At 45.4% G+C, this 24170-nt stretch overlaps 1 protein-coding gene across 2 annotated transcripts in view; it reads left to right on the forward strand.

Moving 5' to 3' along the window:
- The window catches only part of xpnpep2 (X-prolyl aminopeptidase (aminopeptidase P) 2, membrane-bound), a 157862-nt gene that overhangs the window by 45944 nt on the left and 87748 nt on the right, over positions 1-24170 (forward strand). The window contains exons 3-5 of one of the 2 annotated variants that reach the window (XM_078547058.1): positions 8525-8610; positions 19549-19659; positions 21198-21261. In XM_078547058.1, the coding sequence (XP_078403184.1) occupies positions 8525-8610; positions 19549-19659; positions 21198-21261 (261 nt within the window). The remainder of the gene's footprint in view (positions 1-8524; positions 8611-19548; positions 19660-21197; positions 21262-24170) is intronic. The other variant, XM_078547059.1, reaches the window with a different exon arrangement.

Raw genomic sequence — 24170 nt, forward strand, 5'->3', positions numbered from 1 at the left:
GAAAACATCAGCTTTTTCTCTTACACTCGCATGCTGTGGTCCACCATAGTTGAAGATCATAATTTGCCTGATCATCCACCATCATCCTTAAGGCTACAGAGCATAGCTTTGACTCTTTTGTTATTTCTACAGCTTGCTGGTTTTCATTTTTACATGTAGATAACTATACATTAGCCAGGATTTTCACCGAGTCAGTTTGACTCGGGAGCCCTTTAAAAATGGAGAGTGGGTCCCGATTCTTGGATTCCCGACCACGTTCCTGGGCTGACTGATTTTCGGGAGTGCCTCTAAAATGCACGGGCTGGTTCCTGTCAAAAGCCCGCACCCGGCACCCCTGACCTGGCCGGCTCCATCGCGGAGATAGGCATCTCCTACTCCTCCACAATTCTCATGAAGTCAGGCCAGGTTTTTAAAGAGTCACCATAGGTCATGGCTCCTCAGAGGAGTTGCGAATTTGAGTCTGCATAAGGGGACCTTTTAAAAGGTAAGTTCAAAAGGCACTTCTCATGCCCCCTATTCCAGGTTATGTCCCCCCATCTACCATCCATGTCCCCATGCCAAACTCTGCCCTTCCACACATGCCTATGGCCCCTCTTGTCCCTTATGTCAAGCTCTGCCCTTTTGCAGTTGTTTCAACAAACTTAATGGTTGTCTGGGTGCTCAGGCAAGCCTCATTATGTAGGCTTGGCTCAGAGCCCAGGCATCTATTAGAGTACTAGAACACTTGCTCTGTAGAGGAAACATTGTTTGACTAACAGCTCAAGTTCTCTTATCTCTGCTGTCAATTTCACAATGTTTGATTACACAAGTTAAATGGTTTTGAGGGTTCCTGGCTTTTGATACTTAAAAGATGATTGACACTTTTATTAACTCGCAGTGAAGACATTTTTTCAAACATAGGAGAAAGTTATGAGTGGAGTACTTCTTTTTCAAAGCTTTGTTTATACATATTGCTATATATTATTGTGTTCATTGGTTCTAGAAAGTGTACTGTGGGTCAATGAGCGTGGAAGCCCCATAGCTTGGCATAGAGGGCATGAGGAGCCATTGGGGTGGGTGGAAGGGCAGAGCTTGGCATAGGGAGCATGTGAGGGTCATAGAGGTGGGTGGGGGGCATGACCTGGCATGGATGGGGCATGGGGAATGTTTGAAGGGTGAGGGCTGAAAGGCCTTTGTGTTTTCAACTGGGACAAAGTCCCACAGAGCTAAGGCGGGCCTTTTAAACAGCACCTGGCAGTCCTTGTGGCTGCCTCCAACTTCTTTCTGGGCTGGCTGGCCCAACTCCAGCCCGCACCTGCCCCTCAGCAATGAAGATCCCACCTTAGTAGGCACTTTCTCCCGAGGAAGGCGTGTTGAGCCAGGAATTCTCCTGACTCCAGCTACCAGCCTTGAGGATCAAAACCCAGGCCATTTGCTTGACTAAGTCAGTGCCTCATTTTAAAGTATGCCTGGTGCTGCTCCTGGCTCACCCATCTACACTTTCCATTGTACCACATTCGGCTTACTGGTTTGATACTGGTGAAGGAGTGAGGAAAGTGTTGGGACATGGGTTTACTGATTGTGGTGATATAAATTCTGCTGTTGATAACAGCCCAGAGTGTTTCATGGATGTACTGTCTTTGGGCTGCTAGTTTAGCATAGTAGTAATTTTCCAAAATGAATAATGGAGGGTGTGGTGGCCAATGTTACCAATACTGTCACAAAAAATTGTGTCTGCTGCTAATTTATGTTGGTTCCCTTACTACCTGCTATATGCTCTGTTTGGCAGCTATGTCCTTCAGGAAATGGCCATCTCTGTTAACCGTGGCAATAACCAAACACTTTTGGAGATGAACGTTGAATACCTCCACCCAGGGTATATTTTACACCATTGCTTCCTTCAGAATGTCCTCAAGCAGTGTCAATACGGAGGAGTACAGATTTGTTAGTTTAGCATGCTAGTAGGTGGCCACCTTTGACCTGAAGCCATGACAATTCCTCACATCCACAGCCTATATTGAAGATATATGACCATGCAGTCTGATTGTATGCCGCCACATCCCTGGAGCAGGACATATCAAAGAATTGTAATGGATGAATCCAGGATGTTAGCTAACAGACATGATTCTGATTGTATAATTATCTCAAGCAGTTGTTTGGCTCATCTGTAGGTCGGCTCTCGCAGCTTGCGATCTAATGCCCATAAGTTAGTAACAGTCAAATAACCTTTCCTAACAGATGTTGTGATTTAGAGAACCCAATGTGTACTGCATTGTGAATACCAACTTCAGCCCTGCCAGCCCATGATGCAGCAGACTGGTACTAAATGTACAATGTACTAAACGACTTGCCCACAATAGAAGATTGATCCAAACTCATAGACACATAGGTGTTTACGTCACAGAAGGAGGCCATTTGGCCCATCATGTCTGCGCCAGTCAACAAAAATCTGACTACACTAATCCAATTTCCCAGCGCTTGGCCCATAACCCCGGAGGCTATGGCAACACAAGTGAATATCTAAATACTTCTTAAATGTTATGAGAGTTTCTGACTCAACCACCCTTACAGGCAGTGAGTTCCAGACACTAACCACCCTCTGGGTGAAAAAATTTCTCAACTCCCCTCTTAGCTTTCTACCTCTTACCTTTAATCTATGCCCCCTGGTTATTGATCCCTCTCCTAATGGAAAAAGTGCCTTCATATCCACCATATCTATGTCCCTCATAATCTTATACACCTCTATCAGGTCCCCTCTCAGCCTTCACTGCTCCAAGGAAAACAACCCCAGCCTATCCAATCTTTACTCATAGCTCAGACCCTCCAGCCCAGGCAGCATCCTGGTAAATCTCCTCTGCACCCTCTCCAGTGCAATCAAATCCTTCCTATAATGTGGTGACCAGAACTGCATGCAGTACTCCAGTTGTGGTCTAACCAGCATTTTATACAGTTCCAGCATAACCTCCCTGCTCTTGTATTCTACACCTTGGCTAATAAAGGCAAGTATCCCATATGCCTTCTTAATCACCTTATCTACCTCCCCAGCTACCTGGGATCTGTGGATATGCACACCAAGATCCCTCTGATCATCAGTACTTTCCAGGGTCTTACCATTCATAATGTTATTCCTTGCCTTGTTAGCCCTCCAAAAGTGCATTACCTCACACTTTTCCGGGTTGAATTCTGTTTGCCACTGCTCTGCCCACCTGACCAGTCCATTGATATCCTCCTGCAGTTTGCGGCTATCCTCCTCAATATTTACCACCCTATCAATTTTGGTGTCATCCGCGAACTTCTTGATCTTACCTCCTACATTTAAGTCCAAATCATTTTTGTACACCACAAAGAGCAAGGGCCCCAGCACCAAACCCTGCAGAACCCCACTGGAAACAGATTTCCAGTCACAGAAACATCCCTCTACCATCACCCTCTGCTTCCTGCCTCTCAGCCAATTTTGGATCCAACGTGCCACTTTTCCTTGGATCCCATGGGCTCTTATTTTCTTGACCAGTCTGCCATGAGGGACCTTATCAAAAGCCTTGCTAAGGTTCATGTTGATCACATCAATGCATTATCCTCATCAACACTCCTGGTTACCCCCCTCAAAAAATTAAATCAAATTTGTCAAACACAACCTTCCCTTAACAAATCCATGCTGACTATCCTTGGTTAACCTGTGTCTCTCCAAGTACAGATATATTCTGTCCCTCAGAATTCTTTATAGTAACTTCCCCACCACTGAGGTTAGACTGACTGGCCTGTAATTTCCTGGTCTATCTCTTCCTCCCTTTTTTAATAATGGGACAATGTTAGCAGTCCCCCAGTCCTCTGGCACCTCACCTGTGGCCAGAAGGGATTTGAAAATTACTGTCAGGGCCCCTGATATCTCTTCCCTTGCCTCCCTCAACAGCCTGGGATACATCTCATCAAACTGATTTATCCACTTTTAAGGCCCCTAAACCTGCTAGCACCTCCTCTCTTTCTATGTTAATTTCCTCCAATATTTCACAATCCTCCACCCTGATGTCTATACCTGCATCGTCTTTTTCCATTGTGAAGACCAACACAAAGTATTCATTGAGGACTACCCACGTCTTCCGGGTCTACACACAGATTACCTCTATGGTCCCTAATTGGCCCTACTCTCTCCCTAGTTATTCTCTTGCTCTTTATATGTTTAAAAGACCCCTTTGCGTTTTCACTTATTCTACCCACCAATGCTTTCTCCTGCCTCTCTTAGCTTTCCTATTTTCCTTTTTAAGTTCCCCCCTGCAATTTTTATACTCCTCTAAGGACTCTGCCACATTGAGCCCTCGGTATCTGCCATAAGCTTCTCTTTTTTTCTTAATCCTAAACTTTATGTCCCTTGACATCCAGGATTCTCTGGACTTGGTCCCCCCCTTTGTCTTTGCGGGAACATATTTGCCCTGTACTCTCACTATTTTCTTCTTAGATGCCTCCACTGCTCTGACACAGCTTTATCTACAAGTAGCTGCCCCCAATCCACTTGGGCCAAATTGTATCTCATCTTGGTAAAATTAGCCTTTCCCCAGTTTAGAACTTTTATTCCAGGTCCAACCATATCCTTTTCCATAACTATCCTAAATCTAACTGAGTTATGGTCACTATCTCCAAAATGCTCCCCTACTGATATGCCTTCTATCTGTCCGGGCTCATTTCCGAATATTAAATCCAAAACTGCCCCCTCCCTTATTGGGCTTTCTCCGTTCTGGCAAAAATGTTGTCCTAGCTACAACTTAAGAATTTTGCTCCCTCCCTACCTTGCACATTAAAACTATTTCAGTTAATATTTGGGCAGTAGTGTTTGGGGCTTTGTTCTATATTTTTGTCAGCATTAGCCATTAATGGTCATTTTAGGTCAAATCCCCTGTTATAGGTTGATGCTTTGTCATATCCTTATGTACCGATAGATGGATCTCCACTAAAACTTTGAATTTGAGTCTCTTTTGCTGGTATTAAGAGTCACTATAATTAGATAGAAACTCATGAATAATGTATGCCTCCTAGCTTAAAACCAAAAGGCCAGAATGTATCATTTGGTATATAGGACATAATTTTCCCAACAGTGGAACAGGAAGTGGGCGCCACTTCTGCTCTCTTGTTTTTTGATGGTTCAAAGTGCCGAAGCTGTGCATGGAAGACACATACCATGCACATGCAATTGCACGTGTCTTCCATGCACAGCACAGCATCGGCACTTTGAATTTTAACTGTAATTGTGTGGGAACCAGCGCCACAGATAGAATTCTGCCCTACATACCAACTGATACATTCTGGCCTTTTTCAGTGATGAAACCCATTGTCAGCTGAAAATGCAGCAGGTACGGGTAGGCTATAAAAGAGCTTCCTGAACAAACAAGGGGGGCTCTTCATCACAGCTACAACTTTCCTTCTCTACTCCATTGCCATCAACATAAGAATTATTGAGGGCACAAAGGTAGCACAGATCTTTTCAAATTTAAATTTCACTTGTAAATATTTCACATTACATTGGTTTCACTTTATTCATGTATACATCATCATTATTTGTTGAGACCTGCTTAGTCAGAGAGCTAAATGTACTAGCAAGTCTCATGGTTGGCATACAGAGATGGTTACAGGGCAATTAGGGACATTTCTTTATTGTAGATGAAACAATGATGTGTTTCTGTTTACTCTTTATTGAATGTTCATGTTGGTGTCCAGTGTTATACATGCCACTCCGTGGGACATGGCTGAACTTGTAGGTGTAGCTGGCCCTCCCTTCTGTGCATTGTGAAGGACATTGTCCAAGATCACTCTCAGCGGAGATAAATGAAATGTTGTAGGTGAACTCAAAGCCCTGCCAGCCAACACCCTAAGATGGACCTACATGTGGACAGTCCTGACACCATCATTTAGGCCCCTCATTTTCTGACCTTGATAGACTGTTCCCACCATACCAAGGAGGCCACGCTCTTTACTCCTCCATTCCCCTAACCCAACCCTCTGTCCTCCCTTCCACACCTCAATGTGCCCCACCCAAATCCACAATCACTCACGTCACCACTGACTCACAGGATATTAAGCAATGATGATGCATGAATCAATTTAAGAACACTCAAACTATTTTCACCACAGCCGTAAATCTTTTGATTGTTCTGTTTTATGATTATGGCAGTTTCTGTGAGATAGCTAATAATTTTATATAGATTAACATAAGAAAAAGCTAAAGGTCTAGAAATTTGGCTGTTCATATTTTTTATTTGACATAGCTTCTGTTCCTGACCTTGGCCTATGCCTGCCCCTTCCCCCGCAAAAATGAGCTGCCCATCACAGCAATGCTGAAATGGAATCTTAGGCATTCAATATATTTCTTCCTTACTCCATACCTCAGCCTTTATAGTGACCTTGACTTCCTATAAATATAGTTTATTCCGCCAGTGGCCCCTCTAATATTCAAATAATAATATGCAAGGGCAATAACTATCACTTTCTTCCTTGATTGACTTCTCCCACTCCTGCATCACCTCTTCCTCCATGAGCCCCTATCTCTCTCATCATAAGACCATAAGACATAGGAGCAGAAATTAGGCCATTCGGCCCATCGAGTCTGCTCTGCCATTCAATCATGGCTGATAAGTTTCTCAACCCCATTCTCCCGCCTTCTCCCCGTAACCTTTGATCCCCTTACCAATCAAGAACCTATCTATCTTGGTCTTAAATACACTCAATGACCTGGCCTCCACAGCCTTTGAATGGCAATGAATTCCATAGATTCACCAATCTCTGGCTAAAGAAGTTTATCTCCTCATCTCTTCCCTTTACTCTGAGGCTGTGCCCTCGGGTCCTAGTCTCTCCTACTAATGGAAACATCTTCCCCACGTCCACTCTATCCAGGCCTTTCAGTATTCTGTAAGTTTCAATCAGATCCCCCCTCATCCTTCTAAACTCCATCAAGTATAGACCCAGAGTCCTCAAACGTTCCTCATTTGTTAAGCCTTTCATTCCTGGGATCATTCTCGTGAACCTCCTCTGGACCCTCTCCAGGGCAAGCACATCCTTCCTGAAATACGGGGCCCAAAATTGATCCCTCCTCTCGTATCTTCCTCCATGTTCTTGCTCCCCACCCCCCTCTTTACTCTCCTCTATCCTCCCAATCCCCCAACTATCTAACCAGGCTTGCCATACTGGTATCACTGGTTCCAATAATGTAGATTTCTAAGACCTTCACCCTGCTTTAATGATCTTCCTGAACCTTTGAGTCTTCCCTACATCCTTAGGCCTTTAATTGTTCTCTGGCTTCTCATTATTCTCTACTTGTCTGGACCCCCCTTCAAATGGTTTGTAACCACAATTTACTTTCTCCTTCACTCATATTCTGGCCTCCAGCGTTGCAGTTCTTCCTCTGCCTTCATCCAATTTTCCCCTATTCTCTAACCTTGCTTCTAATGGCTTTAATATAAGAATAGATATGCATTTCTAAGAGAGATTGCCTATATATGGCTTGTGAGATTTCCCATTATAAATGAGTTCACACTCAACTGTCACATTGGTATGTAGTTTTTTTCCAGTGAAATCTGCCATGTTTGTAACTAGCAATCCCAATTATTGTAACAGTCAATGAGGCAAAAACAGTGAATTACTTTAAAGTACAGCTTTAAGTCTATATATAGCTGTAGGCGCTGGCCATTGGCTGGTATCACAGAGAAATTTTTTGGTCACTTATTATTCTCTCTCTCTCTCCACCATATTGGACATCTATAGTTCAAAATAAGAAGCCAGGTAAGCCCATTACTTTTTATTTATTTTTTAATAAATGTGCATATATCTTTTTATATTTCCCCTTCCAGGTAATAAATTCTTCTTAAAATGTATCTTCACACAGTGTCCTGGTTCTTACACACCCTCCTAGCCCATCATAGGAGAGGAAAATTTACCCAACTAGTGCTGATACTTTATCCTGTTCTGTGGTCTTTCTTGCTCCTGCTGCACTGACTCCAAGAAACCTTTCCAGGCTCTGTTGTTTTTATAAATGATCTGAAAATGTTATTGGGGTTTAAAATATAAATCAATTATTTTAAACAGTTCTTTAGTGGCCCATTCATGGTTGCCTACCCCAGCCAGTTGAAACTCTTGTCCACTACAGATATTGACCTTTTTAGCACTTGCATTACCAGTAGATTAGACTGACAACTGAACAAACTTGAAATTGTTCGATTTTTTTTTTAAATGTGCTACTGGTACCTGCACTTATAATTTTCTTTGTTCAACAAAATATTGTACTTAAGAGGCATGCTGTGACTGTAGGTAAGTTATTTTAGATTCATCTCTGCACTGACAGCTTGTATATATTCAAAAACTAATTAATGAATGCATCACAATGTTTTACAATTTGCTTTGTTATTGTTTAATCATTGTCTTACCATTTACATATTCAGTCACCTGCTGACTTAAGGATTGATGGCCCAATGTTCAACTCAGTTATTTTGAACCAGTTTGTCTCTTGATTCCAGGGGAGAGTAACTTGTAATTCATAGTTCAATAGTGATTTTTGTTATTCCAGGTTTACTCCAGCTGGCAAGCTGTCAACCTTTCCAATTGGATAAAAGTGATGCGGGTCTTGTAAGAGATTGTGAAGCAAACCCTCCAGTAAGTTGCTAAGATAATTGATACTTCGGGAGAAAAGAATTATCTTAAGAGCCGGTTAGGAATGAGATTTGAGATGGTAGAGATAGTTATAAACTGATGTTTATAAACTGAAGTGATCTAAAGCTTCAACAGATATAATGGTCATTTTGCTTAGGACAGTAAGAAACATTGGCTAGGGGTAGCAGTCTAGGGTCTCTTACTGGTGATGTGAGGATGGAAGAATATTCTGGAGTTTTGTTTATATTACTATTACCTTGAGGATGAGGCCTATGGAATAAACCAACGTGATGGGCTGAGCAACCTTTCTTGGTTCCATACTTCCTGTGTTCTTATCTCCTCGATGAACACCAATGATGTTCATTGAGACTATTTAATATTAACTAGTATGTTGAATTTAAAAGTCTGAAAATAAATATTTCACAATACTGCAAAAGGAGTTTTCAAAAACATTTCTATTGTTAACTAATCCTTTAAAATATCCCCTAGAATTTGAGTTTTATCGGGAGAATGGTCCTCATTTAATATCACTTCACTCTGATTTTTACTGACTTGCCCAACAAACAACATTAGTGGCATCTAAGAAAATGTCCTGTTTTACTATCCTGACCAAACACATGTAAGGGGAAACTGACGGGGAGGGGGTGAGAGCGCAGGAGGATAACTGAATGTAGTATTCCAAACATGTCCCATAAATTTAAACAGAGACAGTCTGAAAATTCCTAATGTAAATTGAAGATCTTTAATGCAATATTTATGCATTAATGTCCATTTGAAGAGAAGGCTGTAGCCTGGGGTCCTGGTGATATCAATTATTCGTGAAATTTAGCACCAATGTTAATAGCAACAAAGGAAGCACAAGGCAATGAGCGAATGGTGTTCAAACTAAAACAATTATGTACAAATAAGAAGCTGCTGAGAAAGCATAAGTGAAAAATCAAAAATGAAAACAAATGCGATGGCCAAAATTTTCCATCCTTGTTGGTGAAGGCATCAAGGCGGGCGTGAGCGGACAATATGGTGAGAAGGCCAAAGATCAGTTTCACAACGTTGGGAAACCAGATTGCGATTGCCCGCTCCACCTGTCAATGGTGAGCTGCATTTCCCACTGCCGCATGTTGGGAATGTCATTTTAATGCAACTGAATATAATTATAAGCCCTGCCTGCTAGAGTCACCTCCCCAACATGGCATCATCCAGGCACGTTGGCATGATTGTGCGCTGACATGTTTCACAACAGCATTTAAAAGGCGTGCACCTAGCGAGATGAATTTTGAGGGGAACTCGGAGGTGAGTGCACACTAATGTCGCGCAGCGCTCTTAAGGGTTGTCCATTCGACTTCGAGGAAGAGGCACCATGCATTCAGGTGAGGGCAGAGGCAAATTGCTTTTTCCCAGCTCGCTGACAGTGCAGTACTGGGGCAAGGGCAGCACAGTGGTTGGGGTGAGTTGGGGGAGCAAGGCAGCATGGTCTGATGGTAGTGCACAGCCCATGCTGGGTGGGGGGAAGAGAAGTGGCCACACATTAGTGAAACCTTGTATAAAGTGGCCATTCCTCCGCAGCTGAGACAGTCCAGACGCAGCCACATTGACATGCTTGGAGTCAGGCCTCCAGCTTATCTGTCCACTCAAGCAACACAGAGGCATGAAATTGCTACCAAATGCTCCTGAACGTTTCACCCCAACTGGGCAAGTTGTACAATCCCCTTGTGAAAGCTGCCATGGAGCAGCCACTGGTGGAGGTGCTCACAGCCCCTTGCAATATCATCATTCAGGATTGGACCAGTCTCCCCCATGGTTCAAGCTAACAGTGCAGCTTTACAGTGTGGGTTAGGAGAATGTCTGCGCCTGAGCTGAGAGCACAGCATGCAGCCCAATGGGCAAAGCTGCCGCCAATCAGTCGGGTGGAGTGAGGCGGAGGTAGATGGTGTTTCGGGCAGCCATGCAGCGCACTAAACTCTGACCTTCCAAGTAGTGGCCAGCACTCTCTGGCATACGTTAAGGGGCCGTCCGGCTTAACCAACAGAGGTCATTAGTACACCCAAGCTAACCCACGCGTCTCTCTCTTTCACCCTGCAGGAGGAGCACATCAGGATCATGGAGCCTGATGACCTAGCTGTATGTCTCATGGCTTACAGAGTGAAGACGAAGGAGAAGAGAACGACTGATGCGCCTGGCTGGGCAGAGCGAGGAGCAGCACCACAAGAAGAAGGGGCAGCTGGGGCTCCTGTGCACGCCTCTGAAGAGCCACAGCGAGCAGTTGCAAGTCGGCGCTTGGCTAGACCCAGGATCTACAGACGCCGATTGTCATTCATGCAGATTACCAAGAACCAGTGTCGCCAAAGACTGTGCATGTCCAGGGAACTGATCAATCACATCTGCCACCTGCTGCAGGATTTGGCACCACGGGTACTTGGAGATAATCCACTGCCCATGGCCATGAAAGTGACCATGGCACTCAGTTTTTATGCCAGTGGCTCCTTTCAGGGTTACACAGCTGACCTCTGTGGGATCTTGCAAGTGTCCACACACAAATGCAACCATAAGGTCACGGATGCCATATTTGCGAAGGCACATGACTTTGTCGATTTCACCTGGGATCAGGAAAGCCAGGAAGCAAGAGTGCTGGGGTTTGCGCAGATCTCAGGATTCCCACAGGTGCAGAGTGCCATGGACTGCACTCACATGCTGCTCAGATCTCTGTGGCAATAAGCGGTCAACTACATCAACCATGAGGGCTTCCACTCGCAGAATGTTCAGCTGGTGCGCGACCACCACAAACACATCCTACAGGTACTCCCATGATTCCCAGGGAATGTTCATGACTCCTACATTCTTAGCAGGTCTCAGATCTCTGACGTCTTCCAGGGTCCACAGAGGTTGCAGGGTTGGCTTCTCGGGGATAAGGGCCACCCACAGAGGACGTGGCTGATGACTGCCGTGCAGTGACCTCAGACTGCAGCAGAGCGAAGGTACAATGAGGCTCAGCCTGCAAATCACAACTTGGTGGAGCAGACCATCGGAATGTTGAAAATGAGGTTCTGGTGCCTGGGCAAGTCTGGTGGAGCCCTGCAATACAGTCCACAGAGGGTCCCATGCATCGTTGTCTTCTGCTGCGCCCTTCACAACCTTGTGCTGGAACAGGCAGAGGAGATGGCTGAGGAGGAGATGGTGGAGCTGGAGGTCTCCTCCAATGAGGAGGACAACGGCGGGGATGAAGGTGAGGAGGCCCTTGAATGCGAGGATGACGGCGATCGCACTGGCCAGCTGAGGCAGACGCGCTCAGGAGGCCCTCATAGCTGCTAGATTTGTGGAGGATGATAATGACATAGGTCCTCACATTGCATCTGTGAATGTTTGATTCCAATTTGGCTGATGGCAGCGCACATACTGTCTCTGATAAGGCTCCTGTCATGGAGATGCAGTGGGTGCCCATAGTCCCTACATTCCAGGAGGATGATGATGACATGCAATTGGGACACTCCGTACATCCTCACATAGCTCATGTGAATGTCTGACTCCTGTCTGGCTGATGGCAGATCGCTTGTGCTCTGTGATCAGGGTCATATCATGGAGATGCAGTGGGGAAATTTAACTTCTCCTGATCTTATGGTATCCTTCATGAGCTGAACCCTCCAGGACCACACTGTCACTGGGCACAGATGCTGATAAGATGGGAGGCCAGCCACACCTCAAAGGTGCTAGGAGCACGCAGAGAGAATGAAGGAACTCTGTGCTGCTGGCCCAGGACATTCTGGCAGCAATGATGAGCCCCATCAAGGTGCAGGCATGACTGATGTGTCCAGTGACAGTGAAGGCCACACCATCAGTGTGCTGGGAAGGCTGCACAAAGCACAGGATAGAGGGCTTGGACTGAGACACCTGTCTTTATCTTGCGCAGGGACCAATGTTTTACATCTGAGTGACACAAACACTGCTCTTCAGAACAAGGAGCCATAGGCAGGGAGACATTCTTGGGAGTTTATTTACAATAGTGAACAGTATGTACAAGTGATTATGCCCATGGCCAGGCTGTGCAACTACATCTCCTTTACCTTCCTAAACCTGCCATCTTGGTGGTCCACCAACATCCACAGTGGAGGTGGAGACAGCCTGCTGACTGCTATGCCCTGCCTGTGATGATATTGATGGGTGTCCTCTGAAGGGCCCTGGCCTGCTTTCGGGGTCCTGCTGTGTGGCAGTGGCACCCTCCCCAGCCTGTGGAGTTGGAGCTGCTGGAGTCATAGGAAGAGGGGATTTGGATGGGCCGGACACGCCCAGAGTCACCTGACTGGATGGCCCCTGGGTGTGCACCTGCTGACCTTCCATCCTATGGGTGCCTGAGGGCCCCTGGCTGATTCCCTGAGGAGAAAGGGAAGCTGGAGTGAGATCGAGTAGCCCCGCACCATGTTGACACTGTTGGAGGCCAACTATGGCATCAGCGATGGAGTTGAGCCCACGCAGCAGTGCAAGAGTGACATCCTGAACCAAGGTCTCCATGGTGGCCACCATCCTACCAGTGTCAACCTCAGTACATTGGCATGCCGGCGCTATCACCTCACACTGAAGGCAGACGGACTCCTCCATCGTGCCTTATAGTCTGAGGAATGCAGTGGGACATCCTTTCCTGACATTCCCGAGCTTTTCCCAGCAACTGAGGTATGACCAAATCCAAAGGCTCTTCATCTGACTTGGACTCAGCACATTCCTGGCCTCCAGCAATCCTCCAAGTGCCAGACACCTGGGAAGTCCCTCCTCCGCCTGCTGAGGATGAGACAGTGCGATGTGCTCATCAGATTGTGATCCCGAGGCTACTCTAGGACTTGGTCCCACTGAGGTGTGTGTCTCTGCACTGGTGGAGGGTGTGGGTGAGCGCTGTGACATGTCTTCAATTAAGGTGTCATCAGATTCTTCTTCCGAGGTTTCTTCGGGACTTGAGTCGATGACCTGACTAATGTACGCCCCTGGCTGCTTCCTAGATGTGCCTGTGAAAGCAAAGAGAGATAATTAGTACATGGCAGGGGACTGTGGAACAGACTCACAACATGGTTGTCTGATGGATGTTGCACTGCTGGATCCTCACTTGGTTGAGCGCTGCTGACCTCACTGTCAGCACAGGAACAGTTCAAATCCTTGCCGGCCAGCTGGATAACTCTATTTTCAAAGTCTGTGAAGACCTTGATTTCAGGCATTCCTCCATCACACTGCAACTTCTCCCTTCTGTCCTGCATGGAGACAGATGGAGTGAGTGTAGGCAAGATGCCTGCCAGACCAGATAACAAGGATGCCTGGCATGTGTGTGGGTGTTGCGTGGTGCCATGGGTGGGATGAGGACATGATCTGCAGGGAAGATGAAGGTGTGTGTGAGAGTGAATGGTGATGCCGCTTGAACTGGCAGTGAGTGAGATCCCTGTGGATGTGTGATGAGTTTGTGAGTTGAGTGATGAGAAGAGTGACTTACCCTGGCGGAACGGAGATGATCATTCATCCTCTTTTGGCACTGGGTGGTTTTCCTCTTTTGCAGGGCGTTGGCACTGACCACCACTGCTACTGCTTCCCATGCTGGGTTGGTGACCTTGCTTGCTGGTCTTGACCCAGAGCAGGAGTAGAGGACTTCGTGGTGGGCCTCCACAGCACCCAGTAGGCACTTGAGGGAGGTGTCGCTATATCTGGGGGCAGCATGTTTCCTCCCTCTGGCAGCCATCAGTTCCCAGCAGCTTTCTATCCCTTGAAGAGTGCTAGCTCAGTACAGGAGCAGCCTTTAAATATGGCGCCCGGTTTACTGAAGAACTGAGGTGACAGTGGGGTGAACGACTCAGACGTTGCCCTGTCAGCGACCCGGCGTGGTTCCCGGGAATGCATAATTAATCAGGCAGGAATGGGACAATGTGGTGTGAAAAGCCGCCATTGCGGCCAGCGAGTAAAACGTCCTTTTTCTCACTCGGTATTGCACTTAATGCAAACCTGGCACGATTCCGCCCGATGAAAAGATTAACTTCATTATCGAGGTGCAATGTTCCTTGATCTCATATGATAGTAACTATCCTGGAATTTTAACATGGCAACTATTTCCCTTCTCACTGTTTCTATGTCATGTGATGTATGCAGCAGCCACTGACGATTGAAACCCTGTACATACGCAACACAATACTAACACAAAGGATGTATGTTAAATGGATGAGTGGAAGGAATGAGCTTAAATGCCAAAATTAAAAATAATACCTAAAATAATAGCTGTCTTGATTATCTGAACGCATCATGGGACTGTGCTATGTTTTCTTACAATGTATCTCTCCTTCCCCTCTCATATGCAATGGCTCTTCCTTAGAAACAGTTCCCAAGATACTAATGTCCCTTTCTATTCAAGAAGGTAGCCCAGGACCACCTCCTCAAGGTCAATTAGGGATGGGTAATAAATGTTGGTCTTGTCCACATCCCATGAAAGAGTAATAAAAGAAAACCCCTGCGTCTGCTCTTCATGCACATGCCCAGCTGGTAAATGTGAACAGGCTATTCCATAACGGTACACTTTTCAGTGGAGGCCACTGGACAATGATCAAGGCAGGAGTCTTGCGATCTATGACTCAGGAGGCTGGACTAATGATCATTTAGTGAAATTAGCTAATTCACCACAGGCAGAGAATCAAAACCTGAGACCTTTTGACTTGTTGTTATGCCCATTGAAGCCATATCCTATTCATAACTTCAAGCACGGACTCTGTTCCTAACCCAAGGAAGCTTCCGGAATTGTCTTTTATTTTTTAAAACGGACACGAACAAGGTTGCTATGAAGGGTGCCAACGGTCAGGTGACTGTTGCAAATTCAACACAGACTATTTCAAGTTGCTGGAAAGTTGGGTCCTCCCCCTTTAATAGATCTACCCAGATGGAACCCCTTTGTGGAATTCACACCTGCCATTGTTTGTGGTTTACTCCAAATCCAAAATTAATGGGCTTCCAGACTCCATGGGCAGAATTTTCAGGTCGGCATGCGGGGGCGGGCCCGACACACCGACGCATAAAATGACGTGCGATGACGTTGGGCATGCGCCCTGACGTCACCATGCACCATTGTGATATTTCGGTAGGTGGGCGCTATGCATTCCGAGGCAAGCCTGACATTAATTAACGGGCCAGTTAAGGCCCTTGAGGCAGCAATTGAGAACGATTTTTCACAGCCCGTGCGATTTTCAGGGCGTCTCATGGGCGCAACGGGCAGGCGGGTAGGCCACATTTTTAAAACCTCATCCATGGGTGGGATAAGAGGGGTGAGTGGGCTTGCGAATGCGAGTAGTTATAACTTTAGTTTTTAACTTACTGCTACTTGCTTGTGGGAACAGGACAACTTCAATTCTCTTCAGAGCTGCTTTGACAGGTGATAAGCCCGTGTTGTGCCTAAGGTGATTTACATTTACACTTGTGGGTGCTACGTCTAGGTGCTCCCCCCCTTGCTAGCACCTGCATTGGAGACAGCCTGCTCACTCTGCTGTCCTGTTGGCCTTGATGACCTTGGCAGGTGTCCTCTGGCCTGTGGAGCCTGTGCTGGCCCCAACTGGGAGGGAGCGGCCTGTGGCACAGCTGGCATCTCCCCAGTCGTCACAGCCTCATCATATGCCATGGTCACTGGCAGAGGGGCGGAGGAGCTGCAGCCATCATTCGGAGTGCGCTGAGAGGAGTCTGCAGAGATGACAAGTAGCTGGTGTGCCAACATCAGGTCATCTTGGACCTACCTGCTCACCATTGATGGTTGGGCACCTAGCTGGGATACTGGGTGCCCAATCCATCTCCCACACTGACACTGACCACCTGAGGTCAATGCTGCTGTGAGGGTTTGCAGGTCCGAGTGCATCCCCAGGAGGCCCCGATTGTTCTCCTGGAGGAGCCTCTCCGTGACAGTCACCATTCTCTCCATGGAGAAGGCATTCCGCTCGGCCATGAGGGTCAATGCATTGCTCATGCTCCGTATGGACTCCTCCATCACGGAGACCATGGTAAGCATTTCCTCATTTTTCTCTGCTAGATCCTCCCTTCTAGCGTCTGCTGCCTCAGGAACGACTCCAGAGGCCCATCATCAGCCACCGACTGAGCATGTTCCTGGTCTCCAGCAGCCCTCCGACTGCCAGTGCCCTGGGCACACTCTGTCTCCACCTGCACTTCAAGTGAGTGTGAAGTGCCCTCACCACTGTGCACTGGGACACTAGCCGATGATCTTATTCCCACCGAGGTGCTGGTATCTATGCTGGTGCCTGCCCGGCTAAGAGGGTGTGACGCTGGTGCATTTACATCTTCTGGGCCCTCAGGGGTCAGCGGCAGTCCGTCCGCCTCCTGAGTCTGGGCATGCTCTGGTGAGGCTGAAAGGAAGAACAAGGACATTATGATTAGTAGAAGTCATTACACTATTAATGTGCATGCCTGGCAACCAGATCAGGATGTGCTCCTCCTTCCATTATCAATGGGGATCCCATGTTGGAGGCTGAAATCAATATACGGTCAACAGTGGAAAGTTTGCACTGACAGACATTGTAACCTCAGTGCACGGCACTCTTACCTCCCACTGGCACCTCAACCTCACCTTTACCAGTAGACCTGGGCACATGGCACCTCTCCAGCTCGAGAGCCTCCTGCTCGTATCTGGTGAGTAAGAGTAGCTGGGCCTGCCCTCCGCCAGTCCACAGCCGCTCTGCATTATTGTGTGCTGTCTTCTCCTGAAAGGAGAGAGGAGCACTGATTAGTCCACCCTGTACCTGCATTGTCATTGCAGCCCTGCCACCCCCACCTGACTGAAACATTGCAGGGCTCATCCGATTCTTCACCCTGGAGCTGCCATACACTCACTCCAAGCAGCCGGGCTGACCCCCTTGCCCAGATGCTGCCTCCATCATATTTGCTACTCACACTCTTAAGACCTTCCAAACCCACAAACACTACCACCTAGAAGGACAAGGGCAGCAGATAGATGGCTACACCGCCACCTGGAAGTTCCCCTCCAAGTCACTGAGCATCCTGACTTTAAAATGTTTCGGCGCTCCACTGTGCCTAGGTCCAAATCCTGGAGCTCACCCCCAAACACGAGTGTGGGTGTTCCAGCACCACATGCAGCGGATACAGAAGGAAGCTCACCACCACCCTCTCAGGGCCAACTAGGGATGGGTAACAAATGCTGGGCAACCCAGCAAAGGCCACGCCCCATGAATGAATGAATGCAAAAACAAAATTCTGAGTTGGGGGGGCAACCTAATTGCTGTGCGAAGTGACCCGTGCCAACGCCTTACTCACCCTTCGCTTGTGGCACTGCACCCAGGTGCGTTTCACCACATCGTGGGAGCTGACCTGTTCTGCCACCTCCCTCCAGGCACATTTTGTTAAGTGGGGGGGCCTCCTCCTCCCGTCGCTTGGCACAAGGATCTCGTGGCATGCTGCCATCTCCTCAAGGAGGGCAGCAAGGCACTCATCCAAAAACCTTGGGGCCGACTGCCCCGCCGACCTGCCCACCAGTCTGGCCTGCTCTCCGAGGACGCTATCCGACATCCTCCTGTCCAACATCAGTGGCAGCTTTAGGATGGCTGCCTGCACCATTTTTGAATAGGCTGCCAGGTCGGTCATTGGACCCAGCAGTCATTGGCCTCCCGCCGCCGCCCGCCCCTTCCCGTTGTTCTCGGGAGCCGCGAATTATGCTGGGCACCCACTCCCGCCCAGCCCGCCTGCCATAGGTAAAACCCTGGCCCATGTCTCCAAGTTTGCAATTTAATAAAAGATAACTGCAGAAAACCAGTTAACCATAAGTAGGTATGAATAACCATCATCTATCACTATTGTCTAGCAATAGCTTTTAGCTTTAAATCATTCTCACAGGGTGATTGCAGTTGATTATGTGACTGGCTTCTGATACTGAAATCCTTTATTATCCCAAGAACAAGAGAGAAACAGGCAGTCTGCAAACACCACCACTGCAGAATAGCAGCTCCAGATGAAGGCAATAACATCAAAACCTTTTTAAACTTGGAGGCTGCTGTATCTTAAAAGCCTCCCAGCCTAATTCCTAATCCAAGACCACCTGTAAAGAAACCTGACCATCTGATAAAATAATCTACAAGTGACTAAATTTGCGACCTACTGAACATCCACTTCTTTGAAGGAATCCGGCAATAATCCTAATATAAAACTCCAGCTATTAAAACTGCCTGTACTACACTTTCAGGGTGAAATGCCTCTTCTCACTGGGCCTGCAACAACTGTTTTTGCAACAATGAGACAAACACAACTTGTCTGACACAATCCGCAGCCTCAGAAAAAGCAGGTAGAAAATCCTGCAGGGAAAATAATCCTTAACCATTAAAAAAACTGTAGCCTCGTTCCATTTAAAGTACGTGATAGTGAAGATTCCATTAAAGGAACTGAAAACATGTTGAAATTTCTTAGTTGTTACACCACACCCGGATGCTGTGTAGTGATTAGTTGCTATGACTAAAAATGTTCTTCGACAGAGTTGCTGTCACAGTGCAATGCACTATTACTCACATTTAGTCCTGTCCCTCGATCCCTCTTTATCTCTGGTTACAAGATTCACCTCATCCTTTGCATGTGTTTTGTATCATGTGGAGAGTAGGGTGACCAGATCGCCATAAGTTTGGCGAGCATCAAAATCCAATTGGACAACAATACACTAGAGCACTGTGGAACTGCTAAGAAACAATTAAGATGGAGGGGCAGTCATATTGACAGGATAGTTTTTGATTCAAGAAAAGGCAAAAACAGAAAGACCAAAATGTGTGACAACCTTTGGTTCAAAATTTATGTTTAGTATTAAATCTATTCCTTTGGTCTTATCCCATAATTTCAACTTGATATTTCTCAATTTGGTGAGACAGTACAAATTCTGTTCATGACTGTTATTTAATAATGAAAGCTATTAGACTTACTCTATGTGTTCCTTTATTTCAGTATCTGCCTCCCACAGTAACTAACACCTCATTGCGCCTGAGTAAGCTCCGAGTGTTGATGGATTCACAAAATATCAGTGTCTATATGATTCCTGCCACAGACCCCCATCTGGTGAGTATATAAACTGTTTAAATTATTTACTTATATATGACTGACGGCATTTCATATCCCTCTGGCATTACAATTCCTACAACAAATGTCAGCTTCATATCTCCTATGTCACACATTGGTATCAGACTTTCAATTGGCGAGCAGAGACCAATATCTACCAATCAAAAAAAAGCTTGAACCAATTAAATAAATATTTAAAAATCCAAATCCTTTTCACCAGCATATGACTCCTTTCACACTTTAGAAGTTACTTAGAAAAATAGGTATCCCTTATCCCTTGCATAATACAAATTGCAATACAATGTTCATTGATACTCATACGATTCCACACATCCTGCTGTAAGGGAATGTCAGCCATGGCTCAGTTGGAAGCATTCTCACCTTGGAACCATAAGGTTGTATGCTCATTGTACTCAAATCCCTGGACTGGGACTAAGATTCAGGCAGCCACTCCAGTGCAGCATTGAGGGAAAGCTCCACTTTTGGAGCTGCTTTTCAGATGAAACGTTAAATTAAGGCCTCATCTGCTCTCTCAGGTGTAGGTAAAGGTACACTATTTGAAGAAGAGCAGAGAAGTTATCCCTGGTATCCTGGTCAACATTTATTTCACAATGAACATCATGAAAACAGATCACTACAGCTCAACAATTTGCAGAGTAAACCCCATCAGTGGAGATTAAATTCTCCTTCACAAATGTGTCCGAGCTTTTGCAGAGAATTTCAGAGTAATACATCACTGGCACTGGTTTATTTGATAATATAACTCCGAGGGACTAACTACTGTTAGTCTAATGCCCCATGTCTAAATACAGAACCACTGTTCTATTTTTTTTTCCAACAATGGTTCTTGCCTGATGCTGGAGTGCTGATAATGATACTACTTTATACAGCTGTATCATTGAAGATAGAGGTCAGTGACATTGCGCTGCTGCCAAGCTGGTACAGCCCTGGTACTGGTGAATCTAGTTATTAGTGACCTACTGCAATGTGCCTTAAAACTGCTGCTAGTCTGGTGCTAAGAGGGAACGTGGCACTATGCCTGGTACTGGTATGTTATTGATTAGGGACAGCAGTCAGCTGTTGCATTGTTTATAATGCTGACACATTTCTAATCATTGCACCACCGAGGAAAAAGAACCGCTGATCTTCTTTCAACTCCAATGAGCCATGCTACATTTTCAGCAATGGTAGATCAACTAATTTTGAAGATTTAGTACTGCATCATCCATTATAATTCATATTCTGGTCTTGCTTATGAATATTTTATGATTTAGTAAATATTCTAAATAAAATTGGTTTCTATAATAAAACAAGGTAATTTGGTCTCCAATTTACAATAATATGGGTTTTCTTTAGCTGAATGCTGTGTTCCTAAAGCTATTCACTGGTAGGTTCCTTGGGTGTCCTCCTGATTGGTCTTTGGAACTTTGGTAGAAATCCAGATATATGTTGATCTTCACAGTAATGGCAGCCAATTGGAAAGAATCCTTAAGGAGTTTCCTGGTGACTGAAGTTTGAGAATATTTTATGTTTTTCAGAGTGAGTACATTGCCCCACGGGATGCAAGAAGAGCCTGGATGACGGGGTTCACTGGATCTGCAGGTAACACAGACAAAAAAGAAGGAAATGCATGCTCAAACATTCAGGGAAAGTGCATTTTAATCTTTTTCCTTGTCGATATGCTGATCAAAATGTAGATGCATGCCACCTTCTACCAAGTACAACACTGAATGCAATGTAGGACCAGAATGCTTGGAGGAGGCATGGCTTTATGGTCATGGCTTAGGATACAAAATTGTTTGAATTCAGTAATGGAAAACTATTAAAGCTATTGTGTGACTTCAACATTCAAATGATATGGTCGGTACTACAATTTGAGTTTCTTTAGACGTGTCCAATACAAAAATCAACTTCTGGAGACAGGTCTGCATTGTCCAAGAACTACAGCAACCTTGTACTTGAAGGTTGAAGGACGAAGGATAGTGTCCTACAGGGAAAATATAGAAACATTTTGGTGGCAGATCATCGGCGTTTCAGCATCAAATAGTAGATAATAGGAAGACTTTGATTATAATGGAATGATTTTGAACAAGTCATGACCTAAAAACTTGCTCTTTCAAAAAGGTGCACCATTTGATTAGTTATAATTCATAGTTTACTGGTGTCCCTAACCAAACATATATGTTTCATTAAAAACCCCTGCCTCTCCATTCACACATACCTCAGAGACACAAAAACAGCACAACTTTCTCCCAGAAACCATAGAGCCCTTTTAGATTCTTATGATGTTATACATGGCTAGAATAGAAAGAGACAATAAAGAATTTTGATAAAATGAAATGGGATGGATTTTACATCAACTGTCAAAAGGGGTACATTCATTTCAATTTCTTTGAGTTATTTTCCACATATTTGGAGGAATTGCCCTGGTCCTGTTCCAGTGAAAAGTACTTATATAGATAGTCATTTGATAGTGCAGGACTTGAGTACTGCTGAAAAGAGAGACATGTCAAAACTTCTTGTCTTGCACTCATCAGGACACTTTGCAAGAATACATATAAGAGGAAAACAACAATTTATACAGTATGTGAAGAGAGTGCTAATTGCTGGCAAGTGGACTGTGACTTGTAGAGATGTTGCCATGGAAAATGCACCAGTGATGGTGACTGACGGTCAACCGCCAAGCATTGTTTGAAATTCAAATCAGGAATTCTGATCCTGATTGGTCAAGGCATTGCCCTGAGGAATGAGTCAGCAAATGATAGTGAGTGACAGCCATTCTTTCGCCAGGACTGACAGCTCCTCTTCTTCATAGTATACTGAACTTCATTTTGAGATGTGCAGCCAGTACAATCATTTAAATCTTGTCGGCATGATAGCTTACTGTTAAATTGGAAGCACATTAATCAGTGTTTCAACATCCCTTCCTCTGCTGTAGACTTTTCATTACGTTGTAATGATATTGAATGTTGTTGCTGGAGTTCAAACGGCACAACACACTGGGGAACAGAGCCGGTGCAAACTGGTTTCTTCACAGCTGCGAAGAGGAGACAAATGTTAGAATTAAGGATTATGGGTGAAAGGAATAAGAAAGATTACAAACTCATAAATATAATTTTTTTACATGTCTTGTTCCCCTGCTTGCAGGGTGTAACACACTGGAAAAAGGGGTAGAGACGAGCAGTCCCACGGTCCTTGGAGCAGACACAATAAGCTTCATTCTGAAACATTAGGGAGCTTTATTTAGATACCGAAATATGCTTGGAGATTTCCTGAACATAATTTCCTGACATTCCAGCCTAAGGGATGCTCAGTCTTAATTACTTTCCTGGCAACTCTGGGGAATAGATGGAAGCTAATTTAAAGATTAAAGTAATGTAAAGGTAAATGTTTTTGAAGCCGCTGTTGGACCATTTTTATAGTTTGATTTAATTTTCTGGAATATAGGTTCTCAATTATTTTATATAACTTTTTTTTATCCTAACTGGTAGCAATGGATTTTCCAGTGGGAATCCTCCTGTCTGAGCTGTTTGGAAAAAAGAGGAGGAGGAAAGTGATACCAGGCAACTCAGGCTGCATGAGGAGTCTTTAGGTCCCAGTGTTCATCTGCTGCAGGCACAGATGAGCATACCTCACTTCAGTGGAAAATTAATTGGTGCAGAGCTTCCTATTCCCAAAGGATACTGGGACAACAGATCAAATGTCACAACTAACCTAAGTGAATGATTGATGGTTGCTTTCTTGTAGTATGTCCTGCTTTCTGCTGTATTATATGCCAGGACAATCAAAAGCCAGCATAGGTCAGTTCACTACAAATGCCAAGGTGACATTGGCTATATCTACAAGCCCTGGCACACCTCCATGACAGTAACTGTGGAGATCTATCTCCTCGGGATCCTGTTTTGGGAGAGCTAGATGCAGAACTGTGCCGTATGTAACAGCTACACCAACAACTACCATACAGCATAGGGCTGGCACAACCAGTAAATGTAACGGTCAACCGTGACTTCCCAGTAGGCATGCTGCAATGTTGACCAACAAGGGTAGAGTTGTGCACTCACACCCTGCCTCCACTTGCTTCCTCCTCTCTGCTCTCCCCCTTCCACCATTCATCCCACTAGCGACTTCATTCCCCTCCTAATCATTCTAACCCTGTCACTCTCTCACTTCCTAACAGCTTCCCACCTGGAATGGGTGGGAAGTCAGCCAGCACCACTTAAATGGTGCCTTGAGAGGTCAAATAAAAACAGTAACCAAAACTCATTTGATGAAAATCACCCAGGTTGGGAGACCAGGACCTGTGTCTTTCCAAAATGTTATCAGGCATTGTTTAAAAGCATCTACATCAACACAGTTATATTATGAATTATCAATTGTAAATTCTAAATTGCCAATTATGCTGCATAGTTTTACACACATTTCAGCTCTGTCAATCATTTAATTAACATAACTTTAATCTTAATGAAGTAGTCTACACCCAGATGAGCCTGAGGAGGCAACATACATTGTTC

Source organism: Cetorhinus maximus, chromosome 8 (genome assembly GCF_964194155.1).
Source record: "Cetorhinus maximus chromosome 8, sCetMax3.hap1.1, whole genome shotgun sequence".
Classification (NCBI taxonomy): Eukaryota; Metazoa; Chordata; class Chondrichthyes; order Lamniformes; family Cetorhinidae; genus Cetorhinus; species Cetorhinus maximus.